This window comes from Triticum urartu, chromosome 7A, assembly GCF_056163025.1.
Source record: "Triticum urartu cultivar PI428250 chromosome 7A, HENAU_Tu73, whole genome shotgun sequence".
Taxonomy (NCBI): Eukaryota; Viridiplantae; Streptophyta; class Magnoliopsida; order Poales; family Poaceae; genus Triticum; species Triticum urartu.
Genome location: NC_141879.1, coordinates 624,086,236 through 624,111,069, shown reverse-complemented (window position 1 = coordinate 624,111,069; position 24,834 = coordinate 624,086,236). Strand labels below are relative to the sequence as shown.

The window sequence follows — 24,834 nt, the reverse complement described above, 5'->3', positions numbered from 1 at the left end:
GGATTGTTTGATGGACTTGCTTCGTCACCACCAGTTTCCGAGCCGGTTTCGAGATTGGGTCTCCGCCATCCTATCCACGGCCTTATCTAGAGTTTTGCTAAATGGTGTTGCTGGCGATCCAATTAAGCATGGTTGCGGTCTTCAACAAGGGGATCATCTCTCCCCTCTGCTCTTTGTCCTCACTATTGATCCGCTCCACCACATCCTCGCCAAGGCTACCAAGCAAAGCTTGTTGCATCCTCTTCGTGGTCGGCCCATCCGTGCATCCTTGTATGCGGATGATGCTGCTATCTTTGTGGCGCCTATCAAGGATGATATTCACTACTTGGCTTCGACTTTGAGCTCCTTTGGGGAGGTTACTGGCCTGGTCACCAACTGCGCCAAAAGCCTTGTGGTGCCCATTCGTTGTGGCAACATCGACCTTGACAACATTCTACAGGCCTTCCCGGCAGTTCGTACTACTTTCCCCATGTGATATCTTGGTCTTCCGTTGTCGGTCACAAGACTAAAGCGCATCCACTTTCAGTATTTGGAGGACAAGGTGGCAGGCAAGCTTCCGCCTTGGTCGGCGATGCATGTGGCTACGCCAGGGCGCATTATTTTGGTCAAGACCGTGCTTACTGCCATTGCCATTTACCACCTCACGCCTCTAGATCTTCCGGTTGAAGTGATGAAGAAGATCGATAGCCTGCAACGTGCCTACCTTTGGGCGGGTTGTGATAAGGTGACCGGCGGAAAGTGTAAGGTTAATTGGGATATCGTCTGCAAGCCCAAGATTTATGGTGGATTGGGAGTGCTCAACCTCCAAAAATTTGCAATCGCCCTGCGCTTGCGTTGGCTCTGGCACGAATGGGATGAACCACCTAAGACTTGGTCTGATTCTGGAACACCTTGCACTAGCAATGATAAAGATCTCTTCGCGGCTGCTAGACGGGTGTGCATTGGAGATGGAAACAAAGCTAAGTTTTGGGAATCTCCATGGTTGGACGGCCTCCGGCCTAAAGATATTGCGCCAAAGATTGTTGAGCTATCAAAAAAGAAAACGTGCTTGGTCAGGAAAGCTCTTGACAACAACCTTTGGGTCCGCCAAATTGACACTCGGCATTGGCTAACCTTGGACCATATTCAACAATTTGCAACACTTTGGGAGATGCTTGCGGATGTAAACCTCAACCAGGGTAGCCAAGACGCAATATCTTGGAAGTTCACCAACAGTGGCGGGTACTCCGCCTCCTCGGCTTACATGGTGCAGTTTGTTGGTCTTTCATTTTGCCCAATGAATTCTACAATCTGGAAGATGTGGGCTCCTTCAAAGTGCAATTTTTTTGCTTGGTTGATCTTCCAAAATCGTGTTTGGACAGCCGATCGTTTGGTGCGCCGAGGTTGGCCAAACTGTAATTTGTGCCCTCTCTGCAAGCAAGTGCAATAATCTGCTGCTCACCTCCTATTCCAATGTAGGTTCGTTGTCCGGATTTGGACTAAAATTTGCACTTGCCTTGGCATTCTTGACTCCTCACCAATGATTTGGCGTCATGAAGACTCAGTTAAAGATTGGTGGCTTAAGGCGGTTAGTGGGGGAGGGGACCACAGGAAGGCCACCGCCTCCTTGATGATACTTGTCTCATGAGAAATTTGGAATGAGCGCAACGTAAGAATTTTTCAGAATGTCTCCGCTCCGACCGCTATTGTTATCGCAAAAATCAAAGAGGAGGCTTATCTTTGGACTTTGGCAGGAGCGAAGCAGCTTAGTATTGTTATGTCGCGAGAGTAGACCTTTTCGTTTTTGCCGCCCCGCGGCTTATGTCTAAACCTTCTTCTTAATCAATGAAAATGCAAGTCTTTTGCCTTGTTTAAAAAAAAACAAGACTGCAACCTGATCAATTTCGAACGTACACGCATTTCACCATCGGCCAGTGTGGCAGTGCAGACGACGTACGTAGGGTTTGCAGCTGCAGCTGGCTGGGACCTGACGGATCATTACGAAGGGAGGCCATCGTCCTTTCCTCTGTCGCGCTTCGTGTCGCCTTGCGGTCAGCGGCCGTGCGCCCATGCCCTGCACTGGACGAAGCAGAATAAATGATTCTGCTTGTGCCAATCCATTCGTGGATAAGGTCTTTTCATCGGACAATCACCCCGATCGTGAACGAAAATATAGCAGAGAGCAGCATACAGGTGATGAACGTACGAGGAGGCAATATATTACACACGAAATGATCGTGATCACGATTACAACAACTGGGAGTAAATGACGGAGACGAATTACACTTATTGACATCGGTTTATACAGACCTCATCTTCCCTATCTCCGACCGTCTTCCTCCGGCGATCGACAGGCATGGATTACATGGAGCACTCGGCAGGGACGCCCTGGGCGAAGCGCTTGGGGTCGGTGCAGTAGTTGTAGATCATGTAGTTGCTCTGCACCCACCGCATCCGCTGCTGCCGCGTCAGGTCCAGCTCCTGGTTGTACCACTCGCCAGCCGCGCCGGTGCCAGGGGCGACCTCCGTGCCGACGCTGGCGCCGCAGCGCGGCTTGCCGCCCGCGGTCACCACGCACGCGTCGGCCTTGAAGCCGCGGTACGAGGCGGAGAACGGGGCATGGGACCAGTCCGTCTTGACGCGGCCGCCCTGCGTGGCCCAGTCGTCGGCGTTCCAGAGGCTGGAGTAGAGGCGCATCGGCTGGTTCTTGGGGAAGGCGATCCCCTTGCCCTCCAAGTTCCTGAAGTCTCTGATCGGCATGTCGTCCACCATGAAGCTGCATTATTATTTACACCACCAAATCAATCAGTCCATGTGTTGCAGAAGCCAATATGGCCAGCGTTCTTGAAAGGAAAGCGAAGGTTGAGCAATGGAGATCAACAAACATACATGATGTGCTTTGGGTTCCAGAGAATGGAGTAGGTGTGGAAGTCGTTGGTGGGATCGAACCAGAGGCGGAACTGCTGCTCCCGCTGGCCCTGCCCCTGCGTGAACACGTTGGTGTGCAGCGTGTAGGGCTCGCCGGTGACGTTGCCAAGGAACTCGAAGTCGATCTCGTCGTGCGTCGGCCCCTGCGACGACAGCTGCACATTCACACACACCAAACCAAACCAAGTTAGGCAACCGTGTCTTCCGATCAGACCGAGAAGCAGAGGAAAGAATGAATGTCGGCGTACGTAGTAGGCGGTGACGGTGCCGGCGGAGTTGCCGGGGACGAGCTTGAGCTGCATGTCGATCTTGCCGTAGAGGTACTCGTGCTTGGACTGGAACCCGGAGCCGGAGACCTTATCGAGCCCCAGCGTGAGGAGCTGGCCGTTGTCGAGGATCTTGCCGCGCCCGTCACCCCAGGTGACGTCGAACTCCTTGTCGAAGCTCGCCGCCGCCAGGGCACAAGAGGCGAGCAGGATGGCCAGCACCGACACCGCCATGCGAGCCATGCGTTGCGGGCTCGATGCTCACCCAACTAGAGCTAGGTAGGAAGAACAAGTGCTAGAAGATGAAGATGAGGAGAAAGCTTGATGGAAGCTTGTGTTGTGTGAGTGGAATGAGCAGGGCGTGAGGGCGTTTATATAGTGGTTTGGAGATAAGCGTGGCGTGCCGGATGGATGGATGGTTCGGCGAATCGAGAGGAGTTCGCCAGCTCCGGTGTATTGCGTGTGAGTTGGCGCCAGAGGAGAGGAGACAGAGCAAGGCAGGACGGTACTGTGGCGAGTGAGTAGCGAACAATTTTCTGATGGAAAATGAGACGCCTGACTGCCCCGACATGGCCACGCCAGAGGCTCTCACCTACAGCAAGACGACATTAAGCATCGATCGAGACGTATAGCAAATTTCAGGAGGCAAGGCAACAGCTTTTGATTTTATTATATGATTATTTCAGATGATTTTGTGTTTTGTACCCAAATGGCAGTACAAAACATACATGATGCATGAACAAGAATTAGTCAGGGATGGATGGATGACCTATTCTTTGCGACAATCTTTTTCATCTCCGAAGCGTGTGATGATTCCTGGTATGTTAGATAGGTTGAGACAACACAAAATGGATAGAACTCTCTCATGTCTCAGAGCTATCGTTGCTATTATTTGGGATTGGCAATCGATGCCCTTTGCAAAGATGTGAAGCATGAACTAAAACTAATGCAGCAACAATGGTCCAAAATTATGTGTACAAAGAGAAAAAAAATTAAATTGAACTTAATATGACGCAATCATTAACAAAGATGTGAAGGATGAACTATATTCTTTTTCCTCGTAGCATCCAACACATATACAACCCATAAGATGCTAAATTATTTTTTATGAATTCTTAAAGTTTGCCATCTTTTCAAACAAAAAAACTCTCTAACTTCGCCATATGCCAATTACAAAATTCCAAAGTTGCGTTGATTGTTTTAGAGAATTCTTTTCCTAAATTTGCCATATTTTTTAAATAACAAACTTATTTAATTTGCCATGTGTAAATTTTATTTCTCGTTAGCATGGAAATTTTATAATGTTGATCATGGTTATTTTATTCTTTTCTATCATGGCAATTTTATGTTATGACAAAGAAAATGTAAAATATTACCATTTTATTATTAAGAGCGCATCAATTTTATTTTTAATGTCATTGAAATTTAATTATTTCCATAATGGGCACTTTTTTCTTTGTCTTTTATAAAAAAAATCAATTTTTGCATCATTATAATTGAATAAACTAAAAACGTTGTTGCCATGGCAACAGAGTTTTTTTTGTCCTGGCAAATTAATTATACAACCATGACAAAGTTAAAATACATTTGTGTAATGTCATGGTAAGTCATGGTAAAAAAATTACATAGTGGTAAATTACTTGAACATACCGTGGCAATTTTGTGGAACATACCATGAAAAGTTCTTTTCATAATTTTATTATTTGAATATTATTGCAATGGTGAATTATTTTTAACTTTTTTTGGCATGCTAAAATTGCCATGTGTTCATTAGATACAAATTTTGCCATGGCAAACTTCATTTATAAGTTTTTCCACGGTATGTTCAAATAAATTTGGTAAAACAAACATGTGACCTTGAGATGGATTATTCATATTTGCCATGTTTCTACAGGATATTTTTCATTAAATTTTGCCATGCAACTACTGTTTTCTAAGCCCCTCGGCTTTGATTTTTTTTAGGACATGAAAATTATCTTTTTTTTTACATGTAGTGCGAACCTTTTTTAAATGTTGCCGTGTTTCCTAGAGGTGGAAATTTGTTGTCTATAAGATTGATATTTTTTAATCCTGTCTATTTTACCTACATCATGGCAAAACCTTTCTTTTTTATATCGCTCATTTTTGTTCGCGGGAGGGGCTTTCTCGTAGCGAACCATTCGTTTGCTCTAGTTCCCTCTATTGGTATTGCCTTCTCTTTTTTAGGTCAGGTCATGCCCATTGTTGAATCTTTATGGTGCGGGGGAGACTAGTATAGAATCTCACATTAGGTGAGATCAATTTTTTTTTTCATATTGTGACATTTTGAAAAATTCTGAAATTATTTAGCAACATACTTGAGGGTATATCTACAACTCAGAAAAAAAAATCATCTCAAGACTTGATGTATATTTAGAAATTCAAAAAGGAAAAATTCGAATGTGAATAGTGCTTGACTTAGGAATGTGAATAGCGGTTGCTTTGGGTGAATGTTAATTTGACACTATTCACTAATTTGATACTATTCACATCCAATTTTGTCTTTTTTGTTTCTATTACTATAGGTCGAATTAGAAGCTGTAACTTTTTAAGGTTGTATGAATCATTGATGTGTGTCTGTAATTTTTCGCTATGAAACATTGATCTCACCTAATGTGAGATCCTATACTATTCTTCCCCGTGTGGTGCTTAAAACATAACATAACTGGACGATCATATCAGCTTTCAGATAAAATGAGACAGAGATTTCGCAATATAAGGGCATCTCCAACGCTGACCCCATCCATATACATCCGACCCTAATTTTTTTATAGGTCTGCATGTTCAAATCGCCGCATATATAGACTAAAGTAGTTTTTAAATGTTTAAATGCAGCAGTAATTCAAATCTAAAAAAATCAAATATTATACTTCAACATTGTTATCCTCTTAACTACCCACAAATGCTCAATCAGATCCTCCTACAATTCCTCGTGAGTTGTTCGATGCTGAATTTGTTGATGCATCTGAACAAATCTAACCATGTCATTTCCGCATGTGCTCTCGGACATCCGTAGGTACTCATCCCACGAATTAGCGGTCGTGCCATATGCAAGCATCCGTAGTGCGGCCGTGCACTTCTGATAACCAAGAAACACAATCCTTCCAAGTCATCAATGGACCGTGTGCCAGGTAGAGACGATAGAAGATATTTTGGCGCACCCGAATGCGGCAACAAAAATTGTCAGTGAAGACGGCATCAAGGGCAAAGTAGTCATCCATTAGCGTCCAATGTCGCGCGTCTAGTTGTAATTGAGCACTCAATGACCACTGATCGATCCCTTGAAATTCAGAACATGCTCCTCCGCATGCCCCGCTTCTGCAAGCACCGCATGCATCATCGTTGTCTCATTTGTGTAGTCCTCCTCGTCGGACGACTCAACATAGTACTCGTATATGTACTGTATTTGAATTCATTGCTTCAAAGAAGAAGGGACAAAAATATTTAGCTCGAGCAATTCACGGAACAGTTGTCGGGCATGGTGAGCATCGTAGGAGCAGGTACCTGTGTGGCAGTCGGAGTAGAGGTGTGGAATGCCGAGAAAGGAGAAGTTGCGTGGAGCCCAGGTGTATCATTGGAGGTGAGACGGACCCGTCAAGTTCCGACATGGGTGCGGCGTGATGGCTGGGGTGGTGGAGCGGCAACGAACACAAGAAAGAAAGACTAAAGGACAGAAAATGGGAGGATGGACGTGCAGGGCCAAGGAGCGATTTTGGTTGGGCCGGGTTTGTTAGAGTCCTACACGGCTGCTTCCCGGACTCCCGCAAAGCCCCCTCCCTATTTGTCTCGTGTTTGCCAAAAAAATATGTCCGAACCGTTCAACGGACATATATAGGCCAATGTTGGATGGCTCAACAAGTCTGGATCATGCAGTCCAGATGATTATGGATGGTTTAAGAGTCCACTTTAAAGATGCCCTAAACACACAATGAAATGCAATGATTAGACTGGACTACAATCTGAAGCAAAGGGAAAAACCCTCTATCTAGAAATACTTGTCGGATAAAAGAAATTATCAAGACATATTTTAGTTCGACACACCACTTTTCAAAAATCGAAATAGGTTTGTCTTCCACACTTCTGCCACTCCGCAGCAGTTATAATCTTGCAGTAGTCGCACACTCCTGATAACGACGGTGGATGCGGTAAATACTAATATTGTCCGAGAGGAGCGAAAAACGTGCGATAAGAGCAACTCCAACAGGCCGACCTAAACAGACGGCATTTGTGTCTGCTTTTTGTCTATTTGAGTCGACCGCCCACCCGCCGTCCGCTCTCTTTTATATTTAAATCAGCAGTGCGTCCAACGGACCGACCCATTTCATGACCGCGCGCGGTTTAGATCATGCCAGCGGCCATGCCGTCGTCCTGGTTTTGGCGCTCCAGCGCGCGGGAAAGGTTCGCGCGGGGGAAAAGCGGCCTAGCGCGCACTGGTTTTGGCGCTCCAGCATGCATGAATGGTTTGCGCGCGCGCCGCGGCCGCGCTCGTTATAAAAAGGCGCTCCCTCCACACTCTGTCCGCCACCCACTCGTCTCGCCCCCTCTCACTAGTCTCGCCGCCTCTGCGCCAATGTCGAGGCGCCGCCTGGGCGCTTCGGATTTTTGCGGAGTCCGCGAGCGTCGCTCCGGCGCCTTCTCCTCCGAGATCTGGTTTGACGAGAAACGCCTCATCATCGGCACCTTCGACACCGCAGAGGAGGCGGCCCGCGCGGACGACGCGGTGGCTTGGCGCCTCTTGAGGCCTCGTCGGGATATGAATTTTCCCGACATGTCGAGTCAGCGGACGCAGGATCTCGCGCCTCTCCCGCGGCTTTTCGCCGACGAGGATCCACCGGAGGCGGCAGCGTCGCCTCGCCATCGCCGAGATGGACGTGGAAGCCATGGTGGTGTAGCGTGAACGTTTTCCGCAGGACATCGTCGACGAGCACCAGTTCTATAAGCAAAGGAGGACGAAGAGGGACGCGAGGAGGACGGAGCGAGCCGTCTATCGGAAGGACAAGCGTTCGCGGAAGCAGGCCGCTCAATTGAAACTAAAGCTACGAGAAGCGTCGAGTTGGCACTTCGAAGACGAGCATCATGTTGACGCCTACATTTAGACGTTGGAGGAAGACATTACCGAGTCTGAGTCGGAAAGCGACGAGTAGTTGGTTTTTTTTATCTGTGTACGCTAGACCTATCTATGTATCCATTCTTATCGGAAAAAATGGCCGCCGTCGTCGACGACGAAGCAGGTGGGCGAGGGTGTGTTGTTTGATGTGGAGAGGCCAATGTGCCACCGACCAACGGGCCCGATGAGAAAACAGGGCGAGCGCGCGCGTTCGTATTGTGTCCGCGTCGACGTAAATCCGGCTTAAAAATGGGTCAGGAATGAGTCGGCAGGCAGACGAAAGCGGACGCGCGTCTGTCCGGGCCGGCGCGTTAGCCCGACTTTTCTGTCCGCATCGACCCAAATGAACGACGGCGGACGGAATGAGTCGCCTCGTTGTAGTTGCTCTAATTGACAGTTTTTCGAACCAAACGATTAGACGAGTCGAAAATGCAAAGATGCAGGAGTAGGATCGAAGGAGCAAGCCGACATGAGCGTCGCAGAGTCAAGAACCGAGCAGTGCACAGGAAACAGACGTTGACACGTGTTTTTTTGCACTCGCCATGATTACGTACAGCTGGTTGCCATTCGCCAACCGGGTGCACGCACATCGCCGTATGCCGACGCGCGTCGCCTTCCGCCTGCTCCCCGGCCCACGGCCGTGCGCAGACGGCAGACGAAGGGCCAATCACACGATTCCCGTGCGTGCTCCGCGCCACCGAGCAGGTAACCTAGCCATGGTCACCGGCTCACCGCTGCTCCGCTGAAAATACAGTACGTACACGCGCGGTTACGGGCTCCACAGCACTGGACCGTGTTGCATTATGCATGGCCTGTGCCTGTGCGTAGTGTGTGTAGGTCCGTCTGGTCGACGATAGGGCCATGAACGCCACGCATGAATGTCGCACCTGCCAAATAACAATCATATCGATGCCACGCATGACTGAGTACAGCTGGTGTGAGGGACATGATATGAATTTCTTAGGGCAGATGACGGGGGACGATATTTTTATGACCCTTGCCCCCGGATCCATGGAATTTGGCCTTGGATCGAAAGCTCTTTCTCATTGTCCTATAGGCTATAGTGCGTGTGCATGCAGACGAGACGGTCGCCGGTCCAGCTGGAGGCTCCCGCAGGCCGTCACCGGAGACGAGACGGATCTGGCGTCGACGGGGACACCACTGGACCAGACGAGATAGCCGGCCTAGCCCGGGCACTGCGACGGTCTGCACTGTGCTCAGGGCCGGCCCTGAGGGGGGGCAGGGGGGGCGGCCGCTCCGGGCCCCCCAACTTCAGGGCCCCCCACCTAGGTATGTACGTGGCAGCCTACCGACTTAAAGATCGGCAGATATACAGCAGTTTCGCAGCTACGCGCTGGCCCTGGGCTGGGCAAGCAGTCACGACATGTAGCTCGGTAGCCCACACGCATGCACATATCCCACTCGTTCAGTCAGGGCCCATGTATAGGTCGAACTTCTTGTAGTTGTTGTAGGATCGTACGAATTGATCGCGTGATGCCTGTTCAAACTTCCTATAATTCCCTTCCTTAAAAGAAGTATCCTAATTCACATCTATTTTTAAAAGAGTTTCTCTAATTTCATTCTCAGATCAGATCGAGACTTAAAGTCTTCGAGTATCCCAGCCGCGATTGCGAGCTCTAAACGGAGTTGCCGTTTCATGGCTGAACTCCGCTCTTCCATCTCTAGTGCTCTACTCCACCAACACCATCACGGGAATCACCCAGCAGGCCAGCACACACGTGATCATCACATAGCCAAGCGCTTGCTCCAGAAGCATATACACGCCGCGTCAATGCCGAGCACCCGATCAGACAATTATCGACACCGATTCAACCGATCTAAGGTAATATCATATTCATGATTTTTTATGGCGGGCGACATGGCCAAGATTGCAGCGCAATCCTGCATGAAAATTTCTCCGCGATTGACATTTAGGCCAAGATCACGGGAGATCATGCTGATTTAGGGTAAAATTTTGTTGTAAATTTGGTCGTGCTGATTTAGGCTAAAATTTTGTTGTAAATTTGGTTGCTGCGTTTTCCTTTCTCTGACGATTTTAATCATTGGTCAAACTATCATTCATTATTCCTTATACGTTAATAGATAATTAAGTAATTATCTTTATCAACATGATGCATTGTTTGTTTGTCATACTCCTACCGTTTCTAAATATAAATCTTTTGCGATCTTAATCCAGACTACATACTTATGTATATAGAAATATTTTTGAGTGTAGATTCACTCATTTTGCTTCATATGTAGTCTCTATTTGAATCTCTAAAAGGACTTTTAATTAGGAAAGGAGGGAGTACTTTTGATGCAAAATTTCTTTATTTCAACATTGTGTGTATAAACAATTTCATATCAATACTGATTTCAGAATTATTATTAATTTTTTTTGGAAAATTTACTGTAATGTTTGTTGGTAATATATATATACGCTTGTATCTACTATAATTGCTATGATGATCATATCAATAGGCCTATAGACCCGTCGAAACAATATATATTAAGGGCCCCTTAGTTTTAGTTTTGCCTCGGGCCCCCAAAATCTCTGGACCGGCCCTGACTGTGCTGTGCGTGGCTGGCATGCGCCGGCCAGCCTCCGGGAGGTGCAGGCGCGCCCCCGGTCACGGGGACACATGGCGGGGGCGATAAGCATTGCAGGGAGCCGTACCCCACGTGTGGCGACGCACCAGCACAACTGGAGAGCAGCGCGCGCACGGCTGGTCCCAGGAGCGAAGGGAGATTGAGGTGTGACGCACGGGTAATTAAGCTGCACTAACCACACCCTAATATACCATGTCATCATGTTTTATTAAGCCAAATTGCCACTTGAAGAAATCGGAGTCAAATTCAAATTTCAAACAACAAGTCAAATTCTTATTTCTTCAAACTATAAAATAAAAATGTTCGATGGGTTGCAAATATTCACTAAGTAATTACCATGTAGGAACTAACATTAAATGGATTTTTAAATTTCCCCTAGAAATAATTAAAGTGAACAAGCATCCCTTATTATGCCCATTAAAATATGAACTTAATTTCAAACATTTCCAAATAACTACAAACTTTTTGGACAACACCCAAAATATTAGGAGGTAATTATGTGAGGAGTTTCAACTTTAACTAAAATCATTTAGTACCTAAACTAAATACAAAACAGTAAATAAAAAAAGAAAAACAATAAACAAAAAGAAGTGAAAACATAATACCTAATCTACTGGGCACTTGGCCCATCTAGCAAAATGAGCAGGCCCAGCCCAACTCACCTCCCTCCTTCAACCTCCTGTTCACGGGAGGCTTGGTGGACGCCTGTGCGACGTCCGTGCCTCGGATCAGCCACACGCCGGCCATCCGCCGACTCCTCTCGCTGGTTAAGACCGTCCTCGACGCCCCCGGCAACCCTAAACGCCCCACTCTCCCCCTCTCGCCCCAGATCCACCTTCCTGAACACTCCCGAACGCCCCCGTCGACATGGATCCATTGTACGCATAGCCACCGTCGTCCTCACACCTAGCCGTCGTGTCCAGCTGCTCCGCAGTGCTCTACTACGCCCTCTACGCCAACGAATTCAACCCGGGAGCCATCACCACGTCGGGATCGAGTCGTTTTCCTCCTCTGCATCGCCGTCACCGTCGCCGGAAGCCGCCGTCATTGAGCCCTCCCCGAGCCCGCTGTGCACCTCTACAGGGCCCCTGTGAGCTCCTCATTCCTTCCCGTCCCCCCCCCCCAATTTCTGTTGGGTTTCGTAGTAATTTCAAAAAATTTCCTACACACACGCAAGATCATGTGATGCATAGCAACAAGAGGGGAGAGTGTTGTCTACGTACCCAACGCAGACCGACTGCGGAAGTGCTGACACAACGTAGAGGAAGTAGTCGTACGTCTTCACGATCCAACCGATCAAGCACCGAAACTACGGCACCTCCGAGTTCGAGCACACGTTCAGCTCGATGACGATCCCCGGACTCCGATCCAGCAAAGTGTCGGGGAAGAGTTCCGTCAGCACGACGGCGTGGTGACGATCTTGATGCACTACAGCAGTAGGGCTTCGCCTAAACTCCGCTACAGTATTATCGAGGACTATGGTGGCTGGGGGCACCGCACACGGCTAAGGAATAGATCACGTGGATCAACTTGTGTGTTTCTGGGGTGCCTCTGCCTCAGTATATAAAGGAGCCAAGGGGGAGGGGGCTGCCGGCCAGGAGGAGGGCGCAGGAGGAGTCCTACTCCTCCCCCCCCCCCAATCCTAGTTGGACTAGGATTCCCCGAGGAGGAAAGAGAGAGAGGGGGGCCGGCCACCTCTCCTAGTCCTAATAGGACTAGGGGAGGGGGAAGGCGCGCGGCCACCTTGGGCTGCCCTTTTCTCCTTTCCACTAAAGCCCATTAAGGCCCATATGGCTCCCGGGGGGTTCCGGTAACCTCCCGGTACTCCGGTAAAATCCCGATTTCACCCGGAACACTTCCGATGTCCAAATATAGGCTTCCAATATATCAATCTTTATGTCTCGACCATTTCGAGACTCCTCGTCATGTCCCCGATCTCATCCGGGACTCCGAACTCCTTCAGTACATCAAAACTCATAAACTCATAATATAACTGTCGTCGAAACCTTAAGCGTGCGGACCCTACGGGTTCGAGAACAATGTAGACATGACCGAGACACGTCTCCGGTCAATAACCAATAGCGGGACCTGGATGCCCATATTGGCTCTTACATATTCTACAAAGATCTTTATCGGTCAGACCGCATAACAACATACGTTGTTCCCTTTGTCATCGGTATGTTACTTGCCCGAGATTCGATCGTCGGTATCCAATACCTAGTTCAATCTCGTTACCGGCAAGTCTCTTTACTCGTTCCGTAATACATCATCCCGCAACTAACTCATTAGTTGCAATGCTTGCAAGGCTTAAGTGATGTGCATTACCGAGAGGGCCCAGAGATACCTCTCCGACAATCGGAGTGACAAAACCTAATCTCGAAATACGCCAACCCAACATGTACCTTTGAAGACACCTGTAGTACTCCTTTATAATCACCCAGTTATGTTGTGATGTTTGGTAGTACCCAAAGTGTTCCTCCGGTAAACGGGAGTTGCATAATCTCATAGTTATAGGAACATGTATAAGTCATGAAGAAAGCAATAGCAACATACTAAACGATCGGGTGCTAAGCTAATGGAATGGGTCATTTTAATCAGATCATTCTCTTAATGATGTGATCCCGTTAATAAAATAACAACTCTTTGTCCATGGTTAGGAAACATAACCATCTTTGATTAACGAGCTAGTCAAGTAGAGGCATACTAGTGACACTCTGTTTGTCTATGTATTCACACATGTATTATGTTTCTGGTTAATACAATTCTAGCATGAATAGTAAACATTTATCATGATATAAGGAAATAAATAATAATTTTATTATTGCCTCTAGGGCATATTTCCTTCAGTCTCCCACTTGCACTAGAGTCAATAATCTATTTCACATCGCCATGTGATTTAACAGCAATAGTTCACATCACCATGTGATTAACACCCATAGTTCACATCGATATGTGATAAACACCCAAAGGGTTTACTAGAGTCAATAATCTAGTTCACATCGCTATGTGATTAACACCCAAAGAGTACTAAGGTGTGATCATGTTTTACTTGTGAGATAATTTAAGTCAACGGGTCTGTCACATTCAGATCCGTAAGTATTTTGCGAATTTCTATGTCAACAATGCTCTGCACGGAGCTACTCTAGCTTATTTCTCCCACTTTCAATATGTATCTAGATCGAGACTTAGAGTCATCCAGATCTGTGTCAAAACTTGCATCGACGTAACTTTTTACGACGAACCTTTTTGTCACCTCCATAATTGAGAAATATTTCCTTATTCCACTAAGGATAACTTTGACCGCTGTCCAGTGATCTACTCTTAGATCACTATTGTGCTCTCTTGCTTAACACAGTGTAGGGTATACAATAGATCTGGTACACAGCATGGCATACTTTATAGAACCTATGGCTGAGGCATAGGGAATGACTTTCATTCTCTTTCTATCTTCTGCCGTGGTCGGGCTTTGAGTCTTACTCAACTTCACACCTTGTAACACAGGCAAGAAACTTTTTCTTTGACTGTTCCATTTTGAACTACTTCAAAATCTTGTTAAGGTATGTACTCATTGAAAAACTTATCAAGCTTCTTGATCTATCTCTATAGATCTTGATGCTCAATATGTAAGCAATTTCACCGAGGTCTTTCTTTGAAAAACTCCTTTCAAACACTCCTTTATGCTTTGCAGAATAATTCTACATTATTTCCGATCAACAATATGTCATTCACATATACTTATCAGAAATGCTGTAGTGCTCCCACTCACTTTCTTGTAAATATAGGCTTCACCGCAAGTCTGTATAAAACTATATGCTTTGATCAACTTATCAAAGCGTATATTCCAACTCCGAGATTCTTGCACCAGTCCATAGATGGATCGCTGGAGCTTGCATATTTAGTTAACACCTTTAGGATCGACAAAACCTTCTAGTTGCATCGTATACAACTCTTCTTTAGTAAATCCATTAAGGAATGTAGTTTTGTTTATCCATTTGCCAGATTTCATAAAATGCGGCAATTGCTAACATGATTCGGACAGACTTAAACATCGCTACGAGTGAGAAGGTCTCATCGTAGTCAACCCCTTGAACTTGTCGAAAACCTTTTGCGACAAGTCGAGCTTTGTAGACAGTAACATTACCGTCAGCGTCAGTCTTCTTCTTGAAGATCCATTTATTCTCAATCTCTTGCCGATCATCGGGCAAGTCAACCAAAGTCCATACTTTGTTCTCATACATGGATCCCATCTCAGATTTCATGGCTTCAAGCCATTTTGCGGAATCTGGGCTCACCATCGCTTCTTCATAGTTCGTAGGTTCATCATGATCTAGTAGCATGACTTCCAGAACAAGATTACTGTACCACTCTGGCGCGGATCTCACTCTGGTTGATCTACGAGGTTCAGTAGTATCTTGATCTGAAGTTTCATGATCATTATCATTAACTTCCTCACTTATTGGTGCAGGTGTTGCAGAAACAGTTTTCTGTAATGTACTACTTTCCAACAATGGAGCAGGTACAGTTACCTCGTCAAGTTCTACTTTCCTCCCACTCACTTCTTTCGAGAGAAACTCCTTCTCTAGAAAGTTTCCGAATTTAGCAACAAAAGTCTTGCCTTCGGATCTGTGATAGAAGGTGTATCCAATAGTTTCCTTTGGATATCCTATGAAGACACATTTCTCCGATTTGGGTTCGAGCTTATCAGGTTGAAACTTTTTCACATAAGCATCGCAGTCCCAAACTTTAAGAAATGACAGCTTAGGTTTCTTGCCAAACCATAGTTCACACGGTGTTGTCTCAACGGATTTAGATGGTGCCCTATTTAACGTGAATGCAGCTGTCTCTAATGCATAACCCCAAAACGATAGTGGTAGATCGGTAAGACACATCATAGATTGCACTATATCCAATAAAGTACGGTTATGACATTCGGACACACCATTATGCTGCGGTGTTCCATGTGGCATGAGTTTGTGAAACTATTCCACATTGTTTTAATTGAAGACCAAACTCGTAACTCAAATATTTGTCTCCGCGATCAGATCGTAGAAACTTTATTTTCTTGTCACGATGATTTTCCACTTCACTCTGAAATTCTTTGAACTTTTCAAATGTTTCAGACTTATGTTTCATCAAGTAGATATACTCATATCTGCTCAAATCATCTGTGAAGATCAGAAAATAATGATACTTGTCGCGAGCCTCAATATTTATCGGACCACATACATCAGTATGTATGATTTCCAACAAATCCGTTGCTCGCTCCATTGTTCCGAAGAACAGAGTCTTAGTCATCTTGCCCATGAGGCATGGTTCGCAAGCATCAACTGATTCATAATCAAGTGATTCCAAAAGCCCATCAGCATGGAGTTTCTTCATGCGCTTTACACCAATATGACCTAAACGGCAGTGCTACAAATAAGTTGCACTATCATTATTAACTTTGCATCTTTTGGTTTTAATATTATGATTATATGTATCACTACGATCGAGATCCAACGAACTATTTTCATTGGGTGTGTAACCATATAAGGTTTTATTCATGTAAACAGAACAACAATTTATTCTCTTACCTAAATGAATAACCGTATTACAATAAACATGATCAAATCATATTCATGCTCAACGCAAACACCAAATAACACTTATTCAGGTTCAACACTAATCCCGAAAGTATAGGGAGTGTGCGATGATGATCATATCAATCTTGGAACCACTTCCAACACACATCGTCACTTCACCCTTAACTAGTCTCTGTTTATTCTGCAACTCCCGTTTCGAGTTACTAATCTTAGCAACTGAACTAGTATCAAATACTGAGGGGTTGCTATAAACACTAGTAAAGTACACATCAATAACATGTATATCAAATATACTTATGTTCACTTTGCCATCCTTCTTATCCGCCAATCACTTGGGGTAGTTCCGCTTCTAGTGACCAGTCCCTTTGCAGTAGAAGCACTTAGTCTCAGGCTTAGGACCAGACTTGGGCTTCTTTACTTGAGCAACTTGCTTGCCGTTCTTCTTGAAGTTCCCCTTCTTCCCTTTGCCCTTTTCTTGAAACTAGTGGTCTTGTTAACCATCAACACTTGATGTTTTTCTTGATTTCTACCTTCGTCGATTTCAGCATCACGAAGAGCTTGGGAATTATTTTTGTCATCCCTTGCATATTATAGTTCATCACAAAGTTCTACTAACTTGGTGATGGTGACTAGAGAATTCTGTCAATCACTATCTTATCTGGAAGATTAACTCCCACTTGATTCAAGCGATTGTAGTACTAAGACAATCTGGGCACATGCTCACTAGTTGAGCGATTCTCCTCCATCTTTTGGCTATAGAACTTGTTGGAGACTTCATATCTCTCAACTCGGGTATTTGCTTGAAATATTAACTTCAACTCCTGGAACATCTCATATGGTCCACGATGTTCAAAACGTCTTTTGAAGTCCCGATTCTAAGCTGTTAAGCATGGTGCACTAAACTATTAAGTAGTCATCATATTGAGCTAGCCAAACGTTCATAACGTCTGCATCTGCTCCTGTAATAGGTCTGTCACCTAGCGGTGCATCAAGGACATAATTCTTCTGTGCAGCAATGAGGATAAACCTCAGATTACGGATCCAATCCACATCATTGCTACTAACATCTTTCAACACAATTTTCTCTAGGAACATATCAAAATAAACACAGGGAAGCAACAACGCGAGCTATTGATCTACAACATAATTTGCAAAATACTACCAGGACTAAGTTCATGATAAATTTAAGTTCATTTTAATCATATTACTTAAGAACTCCCACTTAGATAGACATCCCTCTAATCCTCTAAGTGATCACGTGATCCAAATCAACTAAACCATGTCCGATCATCACGTGAGATGGAGTAGTTTCATTGGTGAACATCACTATGTTGATCATATCTACTATATGATTCACGCTCGACCTTTCGGTCTCCGTGTTCCGAGGCCATATCTGTATATGCTTGGCTCGTCAAGTATAACCTGAGTATTCCGCGTGTGCAACTGTTTTGCACCCGTTGTATTTGAACGTAGAGCCTATCACACCCGATCATCACGTGGTGTCTCAGCACGAAGAACTTTCGCAACGGTGCATACTCAAGGAGAACACTTCTTGATAATTAGTGAGAGATCATCTTAAAATGCTACCGTCAATCAAAGCAAAATAAGATGTATAAAAGATAAACATCATATGCAATCAAAATATGTGACATGATATGGCCATCATCATCTTGCGCCTTTGATCTCCATCTCCAAAGTACTGTCATGATCTCTATCGTCACCGGCATGACACCATGATCTCCATCATCTTGATCTATATCAATGTGTCGTCACACGGTCATCTCGCCAACTATTGCTCTTGCAACTATTGCTATCGCATAGCGATAAAGTAAAGCAATTATTTGGCGCTTGCATCTTATGCAATAAAGAGACAACCATAAGGCTTTTGCCAGTTGCCGATACCTTTAACAAAACAAGATCATCTCATACAAAAACTTATATCTCATCACGTTTTGACCATATCACATCACAACATGCCCTGCCAAAACAAGTTAGACGTCCTCTACTTTGTTGTTGCAAGTTTTACGTGGCTGCTACGGGCTTAAGCAAGAACCAATCTCACCTACGAATCAAAACCACAACGATAGTTTGTCAAATAGACTCCATTTTAACCTTCGCAAGGACCGGGCATAGCCATACTCGGTTCAACTAAAGTTGGAGAGACAGTCGCCCGCAAGCCACCTATGTGCAAAGCACGTCGGGGGAACCGGTCTCGCGTAAGCGTACGCGTAATGTTGGTCCGGGTCGTCTCGTCCAACAATACCGCCGAACCAAAGTATGACATGCTGGTAGGCAGTATGACTTATATCGCCCACAACTCACTTGTGTTCTACTCGTGCATATAACATCAACATAAATAACCTAGGCTCGGATGCCACTGTTGGGTTTCGTAGTAATTTCAAAAAATTTCCTACACACACGCAAGATCATGTGATGAATAGCAACGAGAGGGGAGAGTGTTGTCTACGTACCCAACGCAGACCGACTGCGGAAGCGCTGACACAACGTAGAGGAAGTAGTCGTACGTCTTCACGATCCAACCGATCAAGCACCGAAACTACGGCACCTTCGAGTTCGAGCACACGTTCAGCTCGATGACGATCCCCGGACTCCGATCCAGCAAAGTGTCGGGGAAGAGTTCCGTCAGCACGATGGCGTGGTGACGATCTTGATGCACTACAGCAGCAGGGCTTCGCCTAAACTCCGCTACAGTATTATCGAGGACTATGGTGGCTGGGGGCACCGCACACGGCTAAGGAATAGATCACGTGGATCAACTTGTGTGTTTCTGGGGTGCCTCTGCCTCAGTATATAAAGGAGCCAAGGGGGAGGGGGATGCCGGCCAGGAGGAGGGCGCAGGAGGAGTCCTACTCCTCCCGGGAGTAGGACTCCCCCCCCCAATTCTAGTTGGACTAGGATTCCCCGAGGGGGAAAGAGAGAGAGGGGGGCCGGCCACCTCTCCTAGTCCTAATAGGACTAGGGGAGGGGGGAGGCGCGCGGCCACCTTAGGCTGCCCCTTTCTCCTTTCCACTAAAGCCCATTAAGGCCCATATGGCTCCCGGGGGGTTCCGGTAACCTCCCGGTACTCCGGTAAAATCCCGATTTCACCCGGAACACTTCCGATGTCCAAATATAGGCTTCCAATATATCAATCTTTATGTATCGACCATTTCGAGACTCCTCGTCATGTCCCCGATCTCATCCGGGACTCCGAACTCCTTCGGTACATCAAAACTCATAAACTCATAATATAACTGTCATTGAAACCTTAAGCGTGCGGACCCTACGGGTTCGAGAACAATGTAGACATGACCGAGACACGTCTCCGGTCAATAACCAATAGCGGGACCTGGATGCCCATATTGGCTCCTACATATTCTACGAAGATCTTTATCGGTCAGACCGCATAACAACATACGTTGTTCCCTTTGTCATCGGTATGTTACTTGCCCGAGATTCGATCGTCGGTATCCAATACCTAGTTCAATCTCGTTACCGGCAAGTCTCTTTACTCGTTCCGTAATACATCATCCCGCAACTAACTCATTAGTTGCAATGCTTGCAAGGCTTAAGTGATGTGCATTACCGAGAGGGCCCAGAGATACCTCTCCGACAATCGGAGTGACAAAACCTAATCTCGAAATACGCCAACCCAACATGTACCTTTGGAGACACCTGTAGTACTCCTTTATAATCACCTAGTTACGTTGTGACGTTTGGTAGTACCCAAAGTGTTCCTCCGGTAAACGGGAGTTGCATAATCTCATAGTTATAGGAACATGTATAAGTCATGAAGAAAGCAATAGCAACATACTAAACGATCGGGTGCTAAGCTAATGGAATGGGTCATGTCAATCAGATCATTCTCTTAATGATGTGATCCCGTTAATCAAATAACAACTCTTTGTCCATGGTTAGGAAACATAACCATCTTTGATTAATGAGCTAGTCAAGTAGAGGCATACTAGTGACACTCTGTTTGTCTATGTATTCACACATGTATTATGTTTCCGGTTAATACAATTCTAGCATGAATAATAAACATTTATCATGATATAAGGAAATAAATAATAACTTTATTATTGCCTCTAGGGCATATTTCCTTCATTTTCCCCATCGGGTCCACCGTCATAGCATCGTCGTGTCGCCCTATGCATCGGCCGCCATGGACGGGAGCTCGGCTCCCTCACTGCGCGCCCCTGGCCGTGTCCCTACGCTGCCTGCTCGCGCACGCGCCGCGCCCTGGCCTCACTGTCGCGCACCCGCGCCGGCCACGCCCGCGCCTACGGTCGCGCTCGCCGGATCCACGTCCTGCTGCTGCTCTCGCCGCCCCCGTTCGCCTAGCCTCGGGTCACCGCTTGCTGACGCTGCTCGTCCTGCCGCTGTCACCGCCGCCCTCTGATGCACTACACGGCTGCCGCTCCTGCATACTGGTTGCTGCCCCTCACGCTGCCCGCATGCGCCACGCGCACCCGCTGCTACCTGCTTGCTGTTGCTGCGGCTGCTTACCGCTGCTCCTGCCAAACTGCTGCTCTTGCTACATCGCCGCTTCGAGCGTCGCTGCTTGTCGTAACGCTGCTGCTACTAGTGCAACGCTGCTACAGTAACAATCAGTTACTATAGCGGCTAGCTAGCTTTTATAAATCTACAACGACTAACCCTCTAGATAGCCCCTAAACAGCGGTTAAACAACTATTAAAAAAGCTAAAGAAAATATGACTAGAAAGTATGCTTGACAAGCTCCAAGTTACTCCATTGGACCAAATTCAAACACGGCATGGATTAATTCCTATAAAAATGACAAAAGTCTATGTTCTGTTAAGAGAGAGAACTAAAAAACAGATTTACTGTCTTAACTACTTCAGAGCTGTAAATGGACCTGTTAGAGGAGGTGTTCAGGCCGTCTAATGGCATGGCCTTGTAGTACTGTTGATGTAGAGTAAAACACTTATATGTAGTGTCTTCATTAGAACTACATAACAGTAGTTATAGCCTTCGGAAAACAGCCAAGTAGAGTTTGAAAAAAAAACTGAACAATCCTCAGACTTAACCAATTTTCAGGAATTCCATAATATTGTTTAAACTTCGAAAAATCATAGAAAATAAACCATAGCTCGGATGAAAGAACTTTATACATGGAAGTTGCTCAGAACGACGAGACGGATCCGGTTACGTAGCCCGTTCATCCACCACACATCCCTAACATATCGAACTCGCAACTTTCCCTCTCCGGTTCATCTGTCCAAAAACGTAAAACACCGGGGATACTTTCCCGGATGTTTACCCTCTTCGCCGGTATCACCCCCCTACTGCGTTAGGGCACACCTGGCACCGCTACTTGTTTTGTCATGCATCGTTATGCATCTGTTTGCATTGTATTCATTGTTTCTTTCCCCTCTTCTCTCCGGTAGACTACGAGACTGACGCTGCTGCTGGTACCCCGATTGACTACAGTGTTGACGATCCCTCCTTGTCTGAGCAACCAGGCAAGCCCCCCCCCCCTTGATCACCAGATATCGCCTACTCTTCTCTATACTGCTTGCATTAGAGTAGTGAAGCATGTTACTGCTTTCCGTTAATCCTATCCTGATGCATAGCCTGTCCTTGCTACTACTGTTGTTACCTTTACCTGCAATCCTAATGCTTAGTATAGGATGCTAGATTATCATCAGTGGCCCTACACACTTGTCCGTCTGCCATGCTATACTACTGGGCCGTGATCACTTCGGGAGGTGATCACGGGCATATACTATATACTTTGCACTGTTACGTTACCTGTGGTACTGTTCGGAGTTGGGGGCTGAAGGGGCAGGTGGCTCCATCCCGGTAGAGGTGGGCCTGGGTTCCCGACGGCCCTCGACTGTTACTTTGTGGCGGAGCGACAGGGCAGGTTGAGACCACCTAGGAGAGAGGTGGGCCTGGCCCTGGTCGGCGTTCGCGGATACATAACACGTTTAACGAGATCTTGGTATTTGATCTGAGTCTGGCCACTGGCCTATACGCACTAACCATCTACGCGGGGACAGTTATGGGCACTCGACGTCGTGGTATCAGCCGAAGCCTTCGTGACGTCAGCGACTGAGCGGCGCGCGCCGGATTGGACTGGAACGCCTGCTAGGCTAGGTCTGCTTCCGGCCGCCCTCGCAACGTGCAGGTGTGCAATGGGCGATGGGCCCAGACCCCTGCGCCATAGGATTTAGACCGGCGTGCTGACCTCTTTGTTGTGCCTAGGTAGGGCTGCGACGTGTTGATCTTCCGAGGCCGGGCATGACCCAGGAAAGTGTGTTCGGCCAAATGGGATCGATCGTGTTGGGTTATGTGGTGCACCCCTGCAGGGAAGTTGATCTATTCGAATAGCCGTGTCCCTCGGTAAAAGGATGACCCGGAGTTGTACCTTGACCTTATGACAACTAGAACCGGATACTTAATAAAACACACCCTTCCAAGTACCAGATACAACCGGTGATCGCTCTCTCACAGGGCGACGAAGGGAGGATCATCGGTTAGGATTATGCTATGCGATGATACTTGGTGAACTTACCATCTACTCTCTTCTCCTGCTGCAAGATGGAGGTTACCAGAAGCGTAGTCTTCGAAAGGACTAGCTATCCCCCTCTTATTCCGGCATTCTGCAGTTCAGTCCACATATGATACCCTTATTCCATTTGATACCAATCCATACATATGTAGTGTAGCTCCTTGCTTGCGAGTACTTTGGATGAGTACTCACGGTTTCTTTTCTTCCCCTTTTCCCCTTTCCTATATCCAATTGTTGCAACCAGACGATGGAGCCCAGGAGCCAGATGCCACTGTCGATGACGACTACTACTACTACTCGGGAGGTGACTATTACTACGTGCAGCCCGCTGACGGCGACCAGGAGTAGTTTAGGAGGATCCCAGGCAGGAGGCTTGCGCCTCTTTCGATATGTATCCCAGTTTGTGCTAGCCTTCTTAGGGCAAACTTGTTTAACTTATGTTTGTACTCAGATATTGTTGCTTCCGCTGACTCGTCTATGATCGAGCTCTTGTATTCGAGCCCTCGAGGCCACTGGCTTGTAATATGATGCTTGTATGACTTATTTTATTTATAGAATTGTGTTGTGATATCTTCCCGTGAGTCCCTGATCTTGATTGTACACGTTTGCGTGTATGATTAGTGTACGATTAAATCGGGGGCGTCACAAGTTGGTATCAGAGCCGACTGCCTGTAGGAAATCCCCTTCCACACTCCTTGGCCGAAGTTGAGTCTAGACATTTCAAAAACTTTTACTAACATGGTTGTGTGCCTTACGGGCCCACGTCGCCATTAGGTGGCATTAGGATCTTTTATTCCTTGTCTATACTCTGGGATTCTAATCTCTCTTTTATTCGGGTTAAATGATTTTCTAAAAATCTAACTTTAGGTTCTCGAAAACACTTTCTCCCGGAGAGCCCCTTCAGTCCAGATGATCGCCGGCTGCACCAGAAGATTTCGAAGTTACTCTCCGATTCTCTTTTGAAACTTGGTGCCCGTTGCTTTTGCAATTCCCTACCAATGAAATATCCCTATGGATAAATACATACACTTGTCGTTCTTACTTTTATTCCCAGTTGATCTTGTTATTGCAAGATACGCTGAAATCCTCTCTATTGTTCCGAGAATATTTTGTGCCTACTGCCTTACAGTTCTTTGCCACATGAATACCCCTACGGATAATTTCTAGCCCTTATCGAGTATCCGCTCATCCCCCAGTTGTTCATGTGTTTCACAATGGTCTTCGAAATACTATTCGATCAAAAAAATCCTTAGTAGCTTATTGCTCAGCAATACTTGCCTGCTTGCATTATGGATGCTTTCCATATGTCTGGCAATATTTGTTAGTATCCTTAGGCACCGTCATTTTGATCATATTGATTCAACATGAGTGCGAATGCACGCAATCATCAATCGACCCTTCTAAATTATCTTTCCGGCTCAGACGTCATTTTGAACATGAGCTGGTTCTCGACTAAACTATTTGTTGTCAATTGTGCCTCTGGTCTATCCAGCTTATTTATCCTTGATCAGAGCGTCTGCTTCTGATCCTTTGTTTTGGAAATCATAATTCCTTTGTTATCTAAGCATCGGATTATTCAGATGTTTTATAATATGATGCCCGTGCATTCTTTCTTCCTTTGATTGAGTACCGATACTCACATGAGCTCCGCTATGGATCGCCCGATCCATTGTTGGATTTCATCCGACATCGTCCTTCATATTCTATAACTTTGTGAGTCTTTTCTCGGATACATAATGCCTTTGGTAAATTGTATCCTCTGCTTTGTCAACCATGCTCTGCTTTCGAGCTTGTGTTATTTACCCC

The 24,834-nt window shown here is 46.2% G+C and overlaps 1 protein-coding gene across 2 annotated transcripts; it reads right to left on the bottom strand.

Moving 5' to 3' along the window:
• Nucleotides 1-2,176: 2,176 nt before the first annotated feature.
• Nucleotides 2,177-3,533, bottom strand: LOC125523671 (putative xyloglucan endotransglucosylase/hydrolase protein 23). Of its 2 annotated transcripts, XM_048688729.2 has the most exons (3): nucleotides 3,156-3,531; nucleotides 2,869-3,062; nucleotides 2,177-2,755 (listed from the first exon to the last, which is right to left on the bottom strand). In XM_048688729.2, exons 1-3 carry the CDS (start codon nucleotides 3,414-3,416, stop codon nucleotides 2,341-2,343), a joined length of 870 nt encoding a protein of 289 aa, XP_048544686.2. In that variant the 5' UTR covers nucleotides 3,417-3,531; the 3' UTR covers nucleotides 2,177-2,340. The 2 variants fall into 2 exon arrangements, with proteins under 2 accessions (XP_048544686.2, XP_087388783.1); XM_087532657.1 differs by having other exon boundaries at nucleotides 2,869-3,533.
• Nucleotides 3,534-24,834: the final 21,301 nt, after the last annotated feature.